Source organism: Schistocerca gregaria, chromosome 1 (assembly GCF_023897955.1).
Source record: "Schistocerca gregaria isolate iqSchGreg1 chromosome 1, iqSchGreg1.2, whole genome shotgun sequence".
NCBI lineage: Eukaryota > Metazoa > Arthropoda > Insecta > Orthoptera > Acrididae > Schistocerca > Schistocerca gregaria.
In genome coordinates this window covers 1160038072-1160052299 of record NC_064920.1, presented here as the reverse complement: position 1 = coordinate 1160052299, position 14228 = coordinate 1160038072, and the positions used below count along the sequence as shown (strand labels likewise).

Genomic DNA, 14228 nt, shown 5'->3' with positions numbered 1-14228 from the left:
ATACCCTTGCCTCAAACTGATACATTTATCCTTCTCCATCATCCTAGAAAGTTTGTAACATCATCATGGAGTCAACCTGTGTATATGTACATGTACCGGCGCTGTTGCCTATAATTTTGACACTCTCTAGCATTGTTGGATGACATCTCCAGATGTGGGCTCCTATGTAAAACTTAATTTACTAAGTCCAAGACTAAAAATGCACAACATGAATTGTGAAACACCTTGTATAACTTCCAAAAATTCTTTACTTAATTTCTTCATATTTTTACATTGTTGTTGTTGTTGTTGTTGTTGTTGTTGTTGTTGTTGTTGTTGTTGTTGTTGTGGTCTTCAGTCCTGAGACTGGTTTGATGCAGCTCTCCATGCTACTCTATCTTGCGCTACTCTATCTCCCAGTACCTACTGCAACCTACATCCTTTTGAATCTGCTTAGTGTAGTCATCTATTGGTCTCCCTCTACGATTTTTACCCTCCACGCTGCCCTCTAATACTAAATTGGTGATCCCTTGATGCCTCAGAACATGTCCTACCAACCGATCCCTTCTTCTGGTCAAGTTGTGCCACAAACTTGTCTTCTCCCCAATCCTATTCAATACTTCCTCACTAGTTCTGTGATCTACCCATCTAATCTTTAGCATTCTTCTGTAGCACCACATTTCAAAAGCTTCTATTCTCTTCTTGTTCAAACTATTTATCGTCCATGTTTCACTTCCATACATGGCTACACTCCATACAAATACTTTCAGAAACGATTTCCTGACACTTGAATCTATACTCGATGTTAACAAATTTCTCTTCTTCAGAAACGCTTTCCTTGCCATTGCCAGTCTACATTTTATATCCTCTCTACTTCGACCATCATCAGTTATTTTGCTCCCCAAATAGCAAAACTCCTTTACTACTTTAAGTGTCTCATTTCCTAATCTAATTCCCTCAGCATTACCTGACTTAATTCGACTACCTTCCATTATCCTCGTTTTGCTTTTGTTGATGTTCATCTTATACCCTCCTTTCAAGACACTGTCCACTCCGTTCAACTGCTCTTCCAACTCCTTTGCTGTCTCTGACAGAATTACGATGTCATCGGTGTACCTCAACGTTTGTATTTGTTCTCCATGGATTTTAGTACCTACTCCGAATTTTTCTTTTGTTTCCTTCACTGCCTGCTCAATATACAGATTGAATAACATCTGGGAGAGACTACAACCTTGTCTCACTCCCTTCCCAACCACTGCTTCCCTTTCATGTCCCTCGGCTCTTATAACTGCCATCTGGTTTCTGTACAAATTGTAAATAGCCTTTCGCTACCTCTATTTTACCCCCGCTACCTTCAGAATTTGAAAGAGAGTGTTCTAATCAACATTGTCAAAAGCTTTCTCTAAGTCTACAAGTGCTAGAAACGTATGTTTGCCCTTCCTTAATCTAGCTTCTAAGATAAGTTGTAGGGACGGTATTGCCTCACGTGTTCCAACATTTCTATGGAATCCAAACTGATCTTCCCCGAAGTCGGCTTCTACTAGTTTTTCCATTCGTCTGTAAAGACTTCGTGTTAGTATTTTGCAGCTGTGACTTATTAAACTGATAGTTCGGTAATTTTTACATCTGTCAACACCTGTTTTCTTTGGGATTGGAATTATTGTATTCTTCTTGAAGTCTGAGGGTATTTCGCCTGTCTCATACATCTTGCTCACCAGATGCTAGAGTTTTTTCAGGACTGGCTCTCCCAAGGCTGTCAGTAGTTCCAATGGAATGTTGTCTACTCCGGGGCCTTGTTTTGATTCGGGTCTTTCTGTGCTCTGTCAAACTCTTCACGCAGTATCGTATCTCCCATTTCACCTTCACCTTCATCCTCTTCCATTTCCATAATATTGTCCTCAAGTACATCGCCCTTGTATAGACCCTCTATATATCCCTTTCACCTTTCTGTTTTCCCTTCTTTGCTTAGAACTGGATTTCCATCTGAGCTCTTGATGTTCATACAAGTGGTTCTCCTATCTCCAAAGGTCTCCTTGATTTTCCTGTAGGCAGTATCTATCTTACCCCTAGTGAGATAAGCCTCTACATCCTTACATTTGTCCTCTAGCCATCCCTGCTTAGCCATTTTGCACTTCCTGTCGATCTCATTTTTGAGACGTTTGTATTCCTTTTTGCCTGCTTCAGTTAGTGCATTTTTATATTTTCTCCTTTCATCAGTTAAATTCAATATTTCTTCTGTTACCCAAGGATTTCTACTAGCCTTCATCTTTTTACCTACTTGATCCTCTGCTGCCTTCACTACTTCATCCCTCAAGGCTACCCATTCTTCCTCTACCGTATTTCTTTCCCCCATTCCTGTCAATTGCTCCCTTATGCTCTCTCTGAAACTTTGTGCAACCTCTGGTTCTTTTAGTTTATCCAGGTCCCATCTCCTTAAATTCCCACCTTTTTGCAGTTTCTTTAGTTTTAATCTACAATCAATAGATTGTGGTCAGAGTCCACATCTGCCCCTGGAAATGTCTTACAATTTAAAACCTGGTTCCTAAATCTCTGTCTTACCATTATATAATCTATCTGATACCTTTTAGTATCTCCAGGGTTCTTCCATGTGTACAACCTTCTTTTATGATTCTTGAACCAAGTGTTAGCTATGATTAAGTTGTGCTCTGTGCAAAATTCTACCAGGCGGCTTCCTTTTTCATTTCTTAGCCCCAATCCATAACCACCTACTACATTTCCTTCTCTCCCTTTTCCTACACTCAAATTCCAGTCACCCATGACTATTAAATTTTCATCTCCCTTCACTATCTGAATAATTTCTTTTATTTCATCATACATTTCTTCAATTTCTTCGTAATCTGCAGAGCTAGTTGGCATATAAACTTGTATTACTGTAGTAGGTGTGGGCTTCGTATCTATGCGTTCACTATGCTGTTTGTAGTAGCTTACCCGCATTCCTATTTTCCTATTCATTATTAAACCTACTCCTGCATTACGCCTATTTGATTTTGTGTTTATAACCCTGTAGTCACCTGACCAAAAGTCTTGTTCCTCCTGCCACCGCACTACATTTATCTTTAACCTACCCATTTCCCTTTTTAAATTTTGTAACCTACCTGCCCGATTAAGGGATTTGACATTCCATGCTCCGATCCGTAGAACGCCAGTTTCCTTAAATTACACTCTAATAAAGTTTCAGATGGACATTGGCTACATATTTTTTAGGTATATATCATATATAAACACACATGTAATATATAAAGAGTAAATGTTGTAGGCAAAATTCTTGAAAATTTCTTCAGCGAGTTACTTCAAATTTTCACATGATACAGTATTAAAATTTGGACAATCAGACACTATATATTTTTAAATATATGTAGCAAATAATATTAGCAAAATCTCAAGAAGTTGTTGATTTATGTACTTCAGATTTTTGCATGTTACTCTAATACACATTCAGATGGACGTAGGCTGTATACTTTTTTAAACAACAATATACAGGTTTTCTGTTAAGATTGACTGTGAAAACGCAAATTCTGTGCCGTGCTGTGAAGATACGCAGTTAGATTTCTTTCTCGCAGTCACTTTGTCTATAATATCAAGGCATTTAAACCATTTGACTAATTGTATGCCCTGTGTGTATTCTTTACCATTATAATTTTAAACAACATGACACAATGTGCTGCTTTGTTTTATTCTTCGCAGTTCATTTTGAGAGAAAACAGGAAACTTATATTTATAGCTTATCAGCTTATGATTAAAATACCACTATGGGTGCTAAATCTTAGCTAAATCTTAATAATTTCACCCATTCACAGATTAAAACTGTGCAAGATACTGCCATTGTAGCTACTATCCAACAGATCCAGCAGCTGAAGAAGTCTCTCTCGTTGCACATACCAATCATACCAACCATTGTAATCATCCATTTTAAGTGAGTTCATTTCCCAATGAAGGTTCCCTTTGCAACACCAGTTAACGAAGCACAAATTCAGAGAGTGGTGAGGTTGTGTGTGTGTGTGTGTGGGGGGGGGGGGGGGGGGGGGGGTGAGGAGATAGAAAGGAAGAGGGAGAAAATGAACATAGAGATGGGGAGGAAGAGATGGACAGAGAGAGGGGAAAGATGGAGATCGATATACGTTCAATACCCATACAAATTTAACAATTGCAAAACATTGCCGGGTTCACTAGTCCTACATAAAATACACTTCAAATGCACTCGAGATTTAACTTAGACAGCCAGATGGTAGGAGGTTGACCCCGCAATGTTTCGGTGTTGTTTGTGTTCCTAATATTAGAGGTTGTTTGTCAATAGGTTTATAATGATTAGTTTAACAACAGTTACCCCCAATCCTTAGGATGGACAGTATTAGAGATCAGTCAGTGATACAAATCACTTTGACAACCAAAATCTGAAGGTAACTTTAAGACATCTAATTCAGTGACAAGAAGTGGAATATTCTACTTATCAGAAATACAACAGATGTGGCTTACCGTGACACAGATTTCGCAGTCGAAAAGAAAGATAGAAGACGTACTACAGGATGCATATTTCTGTACAGTAACTTTCCAACCACTTGATGTTGCAAGAGGCAGTGTGGTTGTTCTATCTACTACTGAAGGAGAACACATTTATGCAGCTCAATATATGAAGTTTGTGAAGACTTTCACAAAAGAATTGCTGAATACAAACATGAGGATGACACTTTGCGTGAGTAACCTCGGTGCAATAGCAGTGATAAAACCAGTTCAGTGTCAGGAAGAAGTAACCACATTGATGTGAAGTAGCTTATATCATCAGTGATGAATTGAATCATTGCTGATTCTGTATAGAATACTGTCGAATTCAAGAACAGTTAACCTCTCCAAAGTATTGCTTTTGAAAGATTGAAAGAAAAGTTCTGTTGTATGTTTAATAGGCATATTTTCAGTAACTGTGGTTACAAATGCTTTGTAAGATAACAACATATTTTTAAGGGAGTGTGTTGATATTTAAAAAGACTGTAGTAAACAAAACAACATTCAGCTGTTAAATGTAAAACCACAGTTGGTATCTGTGCTTTGTTACACTAATAAGTTGGCAACATGAGTTGGTTGTACTTCAATGTATTCTTTAATAAAGGAATCCTGTGTAGTGTCTCAACAATAAAAGCCAATCCCCAGATGTGCAATGAGATATATTAACAAATTCGTAAAGCCCAGAACTTTCAGTAAGACTGAATAGATAGGCTGCCAGAAGTGTAAATGCCAGAGGTACCACCTATTTAGTTTGGGATACGATCACATCCACTTCCCAGTTTTTGTGCATATAGTGGGCAGGAAGAATGAGTACCCGTATACTCCCGTATAGGCACAAATCTAGATTTGTCACTGTGGTTAGTACAATACATGCCTATGATTGAATTTTGTCTTTTGATAATCTTCAATGAAGCCAGGTTTTTGAAGATGTTAAAAGCAGCCCATCATGTGATTCATAGCAGTTTGTTGGAGAAGAGTATCACATTGAACATACAAACAAATTTCAGGCCTGCAGCCATTCATTGTTCAGTACATCCCACAATATTTCAATTCTGCATCTGCCATTTATCCTCAAGCTGGCCATTGAAAACTGATGGAAGACGTCCACCATTCCATGGAAATACAGAAACGTCAGATCCCACCCGTCTACTTTGACCCATGACGTCACAAATATGGCGGAAACGACCATAAACCACGGTTCCAATATGGCGCATATAAAGTCGGTACGTACACATTATTAGGACGAAAATACATCGAAAAACAAACACACACACTTTCCACAAAAAGCCTAATTACACTAACGGGACAAGCGCGGGAAATGGGGTGTTTTTGGGTGGGGGCAAACTAAATATAATCAAATTTAGACACCCACCCCCATACAAAACCACGCGAAACGATGAAAAAACCTGACATCACAAACTCACCAAATACCACTAAACACAATATCATCTGGAATCAGACACTTCCCTTGACCTATATAGCACAACAGCAGCTCCCGATCCCATAAATTAGTATCAAACATTTCCTCTGGCCTATATAGCTCGAAAGCGTGTCCCGATACCAATATCAACATACACAGCCACACATTGGGAACAAACACTTCCCTTGACCTGCGCACTGTTAATTTTATCCTCATATCCATTCCTGAACAAAACCAACAACCAATTAATTTTACTAAAATTACCGCACGATGTACAGTGAGCAACACTAAATTAACCTTAACACAAAATCGTTAACTCACCGAAACGAATTCAACTACAAACACAGCCGACACTCGAACAATTCTGGATAATGAGCAAAACCAAACTGAGCCCATTACACCACACAAACGAAAACCCTGAACATACCACCAGAGAGCACAACAAACCACAACACGATGACATCTACAAACACGCCACACTCACAGACCAAACTCCCCGCCGTCATGACGTCACACACGACAACTCCCTTACGTCACGGGTCAAAACCGACGCGTGAGATTGGACGCTTCTGTCGACCCCGTTCCATAATATGTAGCTTGCTATAAGTATTTTGCACATGCTGGGAGCAGTGAGGGCCAATTTGTTGGTTGTTGGGGGCCAGAATTTACAAAATACCTTGCCAACATGGTTTGGCTTACAAAGGTCAGATCACATACACCATGATAGAACTGTGTACTGAAAATCTGTACTTCACTTGCCTTTTGTGACCGAGAACGTCCACTATTGCTGAACGTTGTAGGAAATTCAGTGGAATATAATAAAACAATGTTCTGACCACAGCAACATCTTTTTGGGCTTCCATTATTAAAGAATCTGTGAAAATACTGCTGGTGGAAAATCTGATGAACTATGGCAGTGGCTACCAGTTGGACAGTGTACGGAGTGATCTCCATGATTTGCTGTAATCGAAAACTACACTGATGGCAAGTGATAATACATAAGACAGTTTGAGTTCTGCAGTTCCACCAGTGAGGACACTGCCACTGGGTAATATAGTCAAAGGGTCATCTTGATTTTGATGGATGGGCAAATACTTATAGCACGCTTTACATTGCTGAATGGAGGACATCTTCATCTGTCTTCAGTGGCTTACCTGAGAATGACTGACAGGTTCCCAGTTGAAATAATGTTGGATCGAATGCTGACCAGCTGCGAGCCCGAAATTTGTTTGAACACTCAATTTGCTGGTAAATCTTGGTTCCATCACGCAATGCCACTACCAAATATACAGCCATCCTTGAATTTTCTTCATTCAAATGTCTGTATTTTTTGCCTATAGGTAGGATATTTTACATTCATTGAAAGTACTGCATTCATTTGGCTTTGACAGTTCTGTAACTCATATGACAAATTTTTACCATAGATTAGCAGGCATAATAATGATTGGCAGATAAATGGAGAGTACTGAGTGGGGTACAAACTGCAGTACATCCATTTTATAACATTATTAACACGGGGTGAAACATCACTGTTAATATGCCCTTTGCTTGTATGTCACTAGCAACAGTGTTTTACTTATGAGTAATCCTTCTGACTGAACAGACTTAAGTTCTGCAATGAAAAGTAAAATAATTCTGTCGTATACATAAATCATGGTGTGCAGTATTGATCCTTGCAGTATGTACAGACAGCACCTACCACACTCAGCATCTCACTAAACCCCTCTCCTGTCCTTTGCAGCTCACACTGTAATCCTTGACACAGTACTCGTTAAAGCCTGTGCTATGGTAAGTGAGCGGGATTCATCTTATGAGAAAGGATTTTAGCATAGAAGAGAAATTTGTTAACATCGAGTATAGATTTAAGTGTCAGGAAGTCATTTCTGAAAGTATTTGTATGGAGTGTAGCCATGTATGGAAGTGAAACGTGGATGATAAATAGTTTGGACAAGAAGAGAATAGAAGCTTTTGAAATGTGGTGCTGCAGAAGAATGCTGAAGATTAGATGGGTAGATCACATAACTAATGAGGAAGTGTTGAACAGGGTTGGGGAGAAGAGAAGTTTGTGGCACAACTTGACCAGAAGAAGGGATCGGTTGGTAGGACATGTTCTGAGGCATCAAGGGATCACCAATTTAGTATTGGAGGGCAGTCTGGAGGGCAAAAATTGTAGAGGGAGACCAAGAGATGAATACACTAAGCAGATTCAGAAGGATGTAGGTTGCAGTAGGTACTGGGAGATGAAAAAGCTTGCACAGGATAGAGTAGCATGGAGAGCTGCATCAAACCAGTCCCTGGACTGAAAACCACAACAACAACAACATCGACCGCATGTACCTGAATGGTGGCAAATTACACTTACATCCACTCTGTAATAACCATGATAGGTCAGGCAAGTTTGAAATGCAATCGCATGTCAGGACAGATCAGAATCAAACCAGAAGATGCTACCAATGTGACAATAATGCGGTCACCAGCATAATTAGGCATTAACTGAGTTTCTTCCCTGTACAAGTTGGTATATATTCATTCAAAACAACAAGTTGTAACACTGCATAATATAATATAATTTTAGAACCAGAAAATCTATTGAACTGATAGTTTCACGTTTTGTACTGATAGGGAAAATCATGAATACATAACACTACACTATAATGTTTACTACAAAACTTTATACTGTGTATTAATCTGATTAAAATCGGGCATAGGTTACCCTAGAAATTGTACTTTCATGCCATACACAAAATGTCAATTTTGATGAAGATAAAACACTGATAAATTTTGACTTTTATATTGACTTTAAGTTTTGCTGTGGTCAAACCAATTTAGAACACTTCAGAATTCAAATGAATGAGGGGGGGGGGGGACCCTGGAACTGTTATGATTGCTGTATTTAAAAAAAATAAAATTTCTGAATTTATTATTTATTCAAGATTTCTAATATATAAGTTACTACTCTTTTCATCTTATTTACTGCTCATTTAAATGCCTTTAAATCTGTCCCAAAATAGTAAACTTCATTATTATATCAATACTAAAGTTATCTTTCGACTTCGTTAGACCTTCGCTATTCATTTACTGGTTCATTAACAAAACATTTCTTTAAACACCATTCTAATATAGTTAGTTCTGCAAATAATTATTATTAACACAATTTTTAATTTTCATTTTGGGACACTCGGATTGCACAACGTTTGGAGAGGACCCTGTCTAGGTTAGTTGTGAGGATAATTGAATGATTGAAAAGTTCTGGTAAAATTTACGTTATTATTGCACCAAACAAACACAGTTCACTCTCTGATCTATACGAATACAGTACTAAAAGTTTCAACCTGCTAGTATCGATGCGGCGGTTGGCGGGTGGTGAGATGGCAAGGCACAGCGCACACATACAACCACAGCTATGGCTCTTGATGTATTGTTTCCCTAAGTTTGTTAAGGAAATTGTCAGGATAATTTCTTTCACAAGAATGGTATCCTTTCCCCGTCTTCTTTAATTAGGTCTGGCACTTCCTCTCTAAAAACCTGATCAGAGACAATGTTAAACCCTAATTCCTCCTCCTTTTCTCCTTGTATGACATTCTTTCTTGCTCTTTCCACCAACTCTGTCCTGTTTCAAATAAAAGTTGCAGTTTCCACAAACAAGCTTTGTCAGCTTTTGCATGTTCCTGTCAATCAGCTATCACGTGTTAAGTAGGAAATACTTAAGTCTGCATTTAACTTTTAACACACATCACAGGTGCCAACAGTGGATCTGTTGTATCAGGTATAGTAACGTATTTACGCTTCATTAGTAAGAAAGAACAGTTTCTTTGTGTCAGGTACAGCAGTTCGTAACTGTAACTCAGCATTTCTTTTAAATCAACATACTCCTGTCCTAGGCCATAACAAGTGTACAATTATTGCAGGCTTTTCATCCCTGTGGTCTACTCCTGTCAGTTCCACAGTTGATTGTATAACTACAGCTCCAGTGAAAGAGGCACATCTATTCTGTACCCTACACCATCTCCTTAACAATTCTCCCATGGCCTCCTCATGTTCCTGTCACTCCTTCATATTTGGAATATGTACTCCTTCTGGTAAGTGCTACTAAATCAAAATTTATGTTTTAAACTTTTTTCATTAGTATGCTCAAAAAACTCAGTAAACTAAGGAAAATAACAAAATGTCTTGAACAGTGTGATTAAACAGACCTGTAGTTGTTTACGGTAGTGACATATGTGGACTGGACAAAATCATACACACACATCATTTCCAGAACTTATTTTTGGCTTTCATAGGTGATGCCTCAGCAGTTTTCTTCCCCTTTTACTATAAAATTACAGAAAGTGTTCTGAGCTACCAGTATGTCTGTAGTCATACTAACATACAGTGTGTGCACTGTTAGTTGATGCTTCCAAGCAGTTGCAAATTTACCAATCAGTGATGTTACATGGAGCTACAGTATAACAGTGGAGAAAGTGTTCATGAAAGGACTTGTAGAGAAAAACTAAACTAAGTGATAGAGATATGAAAGTAGTAAGATTGTTATCTCTTATAACACGACACACTATAAAAGTGAGTATTGAGATTATTATGCATCTAGAGAACACAATGTCAATGTAAGCAATGTGGAAGGGATAATATTAACAAAACATTCACAGTAAAGCTCATACTGTGTAAGACCTTACATAAATAAATCCTTTTAAGAGAATTCAGAAACTTGTTATATTATCCAACTGGTCTATTTCTATACTTTTGTCTAGTGTAGGATGATTTTACATTTTGAAAACATGAGTAGTAGCATACCATCCAGACTGTCTGCTTCCAACTGTGAAGCAGGTGAAGATTGTTTTATGGTTTTGATGATCACAGCATGGTTTGTTGTGTTTCCCATGGTTACACTGAAAGAAAGAGAAACAATTAAAGTTTTTGAAACCATTCAAGGTGAACAAGTTGATTCATTGGCACAAAAATTGTTTTTCACAGGGGAGTGCATGTTCTGGTAGTATCTTAAAGTGCCCATAAGTGCTTTCAAGGGCTAGATGGTTTAATAGCAGGTCTTCCCGGGCCTCCATAGTTTCTGAAATTGAATATTATCAAATCATTGTGCCCTTTATTGGTAAAACAGTCATCACTGTCGTTCTTCTGCTGTGGTAAAGTCTTTGTTGCTTTAGAAGTAATATTGAGCAAGACAGTGTAGCATTATGTGTGTCAAAGACAGGAGCCCTCTGGGCTTAACTACTTGGATTGTGAGGATTGCTACTCGTTGAAATATATGTATTAATCCTCTTCAGAACAACACTGTTGATTTGTGTAGGCCTGTTAGAACATGCAAACAAAAGAGAAATGTTAACAGATAATAAATCTGTAATAAGAATTTGTTTTTAGGCTTGAATTGTAAAGGAGGTTCATTGGAGGAGAAAAGTAAATGGTATTTTACAGAAGAGTGATATTGATGTTGCTATTCAACATCGCAGCCCTCCCAGAATTTATAATTGCTGCCTTCATTAATCTTACCCCCACATTGCGAACCACTTAACATTGTTCCAAAAAGCAGTGTTGCAGTCATAGCATACATTTTTACTAAGGACACAGTTACAGGCCGTAAATATGGTCAAAATGCTCACAGATCAGATATGTCATCCTCAACCTAAAATTCAAATTAAATTTTAACTGAAATGGTGAATATCCTGTGTGTAATAGCGAGAGCCTGTACATTTATATGATCAGAATATTGTAAATATAAGTGTGATTGTGTATTCCATACAAGCTTCTGTTATAACTTCAAGTTGAACAAATATATTTCGAGGAAGACGCAATACATGAAAGTCACAGATCAAGTAAACAGAGTAAGACGTGTGTACACTCTAACAGTCAAATCATAACTGAGTCCGAGTGTAGCGGCCGCTGGCTGGCTGGCCGTTTAGGTGGCGCTGCTGACGCACGGCTGGCAGACAGCGCTGCGTGTAGAGGATGTGCGTAACTGTGCGGCGGCACTTTGAAAGATCGGCGAGTCACAACAGCTTCTTAACTTCTTTCAGAACAGTGATGAAAAATCGATACAGAGTGTGTCTGTATCAGCACAAACACAAGCAATTGACACAGGCGCAAACCTGTGATGTAGACCACATGGCAGTAAAATTTTTGTATTTATGAAATGTGAAGTTCAGAACTCAAGTATAAATCAGACAAAGCATATTTGTGCAACTCTCAAAAATTCTTGAGAAAATTGACATGGAACTTTCCCGAGCATCTTTAATACCCTAATGTAAGATCAGTTACTCAAGAGACAATGTGGAGATGCGGTAGGATGCTCACTTGACATGCGAGGGCCATGGACCTGTTCCCAGCCAACCCAGTTTTTTAAATGAAGGTGCATGTTGTATGAGCATATCTATGAAGTGTAAAATTCATAAAGATGGAAAAAAAATCAGTAGTGCTCAAAGCTGGTAATCACTGGGTGACTGGATCGAGTCTCATTTTGGTCATTGTTTTCATGGGATTTTTTCAACTTAGTTTGAACACCAATCTCATTTAAATATAAAATTCATCATATGCCATTTAAAATATGTTGGCATTCTACAAACAAAAATATGGAGGTCTTCTCATCATATCACCATCTCATAATTCTTATGTTTGGAATATTTTTTAAATGTTTCCAAGCATGGGAGAGTTGCGCACGAAAGACTTGGTTAGCTACAGAAACGTAGTGTGTATGGGTGCTAACAAACTTAAGCATCGGGGGCATCCTTGTTATACCCAGAAGAGTAAACGTGTCTTAGAGAAAACCGATATTTGTGTTACCATTCATCACCACAGGCCTCCCAGAATTTATCACTACTGCCTTCATTCATCTTTAGATACAGCCATATATTCAGGACCCCTTTGTTCCAAATGCCATTGTTTTGACCATACCATATACTTAAATTAAGGACCAAGTTACATGCAGTCAGTGTGGTCAAAATGCTCACAAAACAGGAACTTCATTCTTGACCTCAGACTCATGTTAACTGTAATGACGAAAAGGAGTGGAGTAGGGAGTGCCTTGTGCATTCATAGGATCAAAATACAGTAAATTGAAGTGTGACTATGTATTCCATACAAGCTTCTTGACTTCTTTCATAGATGTGATGAAAAAACCAACACAGAGAGTGTCCGTGTCAGCACAAACACAAGGAACCGATACAGGCGCAAATCTAAGTGAACCTGTAGAGGCAAAATATGCACACAATATGCCATTACCAAGCAATCCGTGTAGTGACAGTAGAAAATTGTGAAATTAATGCCCTGTCCGTACAGACTGTCAAAGAAACACGTTCTAACTACGAACACGAGGAAATACACACAGCCGGAAAAGAGAGAAAATATATTGGAGCAGTTGGCTCCATTGGTGTCATTGTAACAGCTTAAAAGAAATGTGAGAGCCTCTTCAGCCAGGAAATCTACATCCTTACACATCTGCCTGTTAAATGTATGGACAGGGCATTCTGTCTCGCTGTTCAATTGTGGATGGATGGAGGTGCTGTGGCAAGGTGAATGCCAAATGCCATTGTGTGCACAAAAGTCATTGAAAGATTGTGCCACAAACTGAGGACGCCGGGCGGTGTGGCCGAGAGGTTCTAGGCGCTTCAGTGCGGCACTGCGTGACTGCTATGGTCGCAGGTTCAAATCCTGCCTTGGGCATGGATGTGTGTGATGTCCATACGTTAGGTGGGTTTAATTAGTTCTAAGTTCTAGGGGACTGATGACCTCAGAAGTTAAGTCCCATAGTGCTCAGAGCCATTTTTGAAACCGAGGACAATTGTCCAAAACCAGGGTACAAGGCAAGCCCTCTGTGGAGAATATCCTCAACAGGACATTGACAGTCGTGCCTGCTGTTGCAGAGAGACAACAAACAACAGAAGGTAAATGAGAAAAAGAATCAATTGCCAATAATCAGAAAGTATCTGAAAAGGACCAGTGAAATTGATGTGGACTCGTCCCAAGGCTGTGTAGGGGCAGGATCCAGTAAAAGTGCATGGCTCCACCTGCTGACCTGAATACTGTTGGCAGGCCGTGACAATGTATTCCACCTCCTGATCAGTTCCTGGCTAAAACACATGGTGGGGTGCCAACAGTTTTATGTGAGAGATACCCCAGTAACCCTGTTGTAACAAGTGGAGGACCTCCCACAGCAGAGCAGCTGGAACCTTGTTACATGGTGTAAATCCTTCTGACTACAGGAGAATAGTGCCATCCAAGAGGGGGAGGTGATGATGCAATGCATAAGAATTTTGAAGCGGAGTAGCTATGCAGCCCTGTGGACAGTTGCGCCACCCTTCTATTTTCT

The 14228-nt window shown here is 39.0% G+C and overlaps 1 protein-coding gene across 4 annotated transcripts in view; it reads left to right on the top strand.

Moving 5' to 3' along the window:
- LOC126284120 (uncharacterized) overlaps nt 1-14228 on the top strand; it is a 424622-nt gene that overhangs the window by 254959 nt on the left and 155435 nt on the right. For 3 of the 4 annotated variants that reach the window (XM_049982826.1, XM_049982815.1, XM_049982842.1), the window contains exon 2: nt 9826-9996. The exons of the other annotated variant lie outside the window; for it this stretch is intronic. In XM_049982826.1, the coding sequence (XP_049838783.1) occupies nt 9826-9996 (171 nt within the window). The remainder of the gene's footprint in view (nt 1-9825; nt 9997-14228) is intronic. 4 annotated transcript variants of the gene reach the window in all.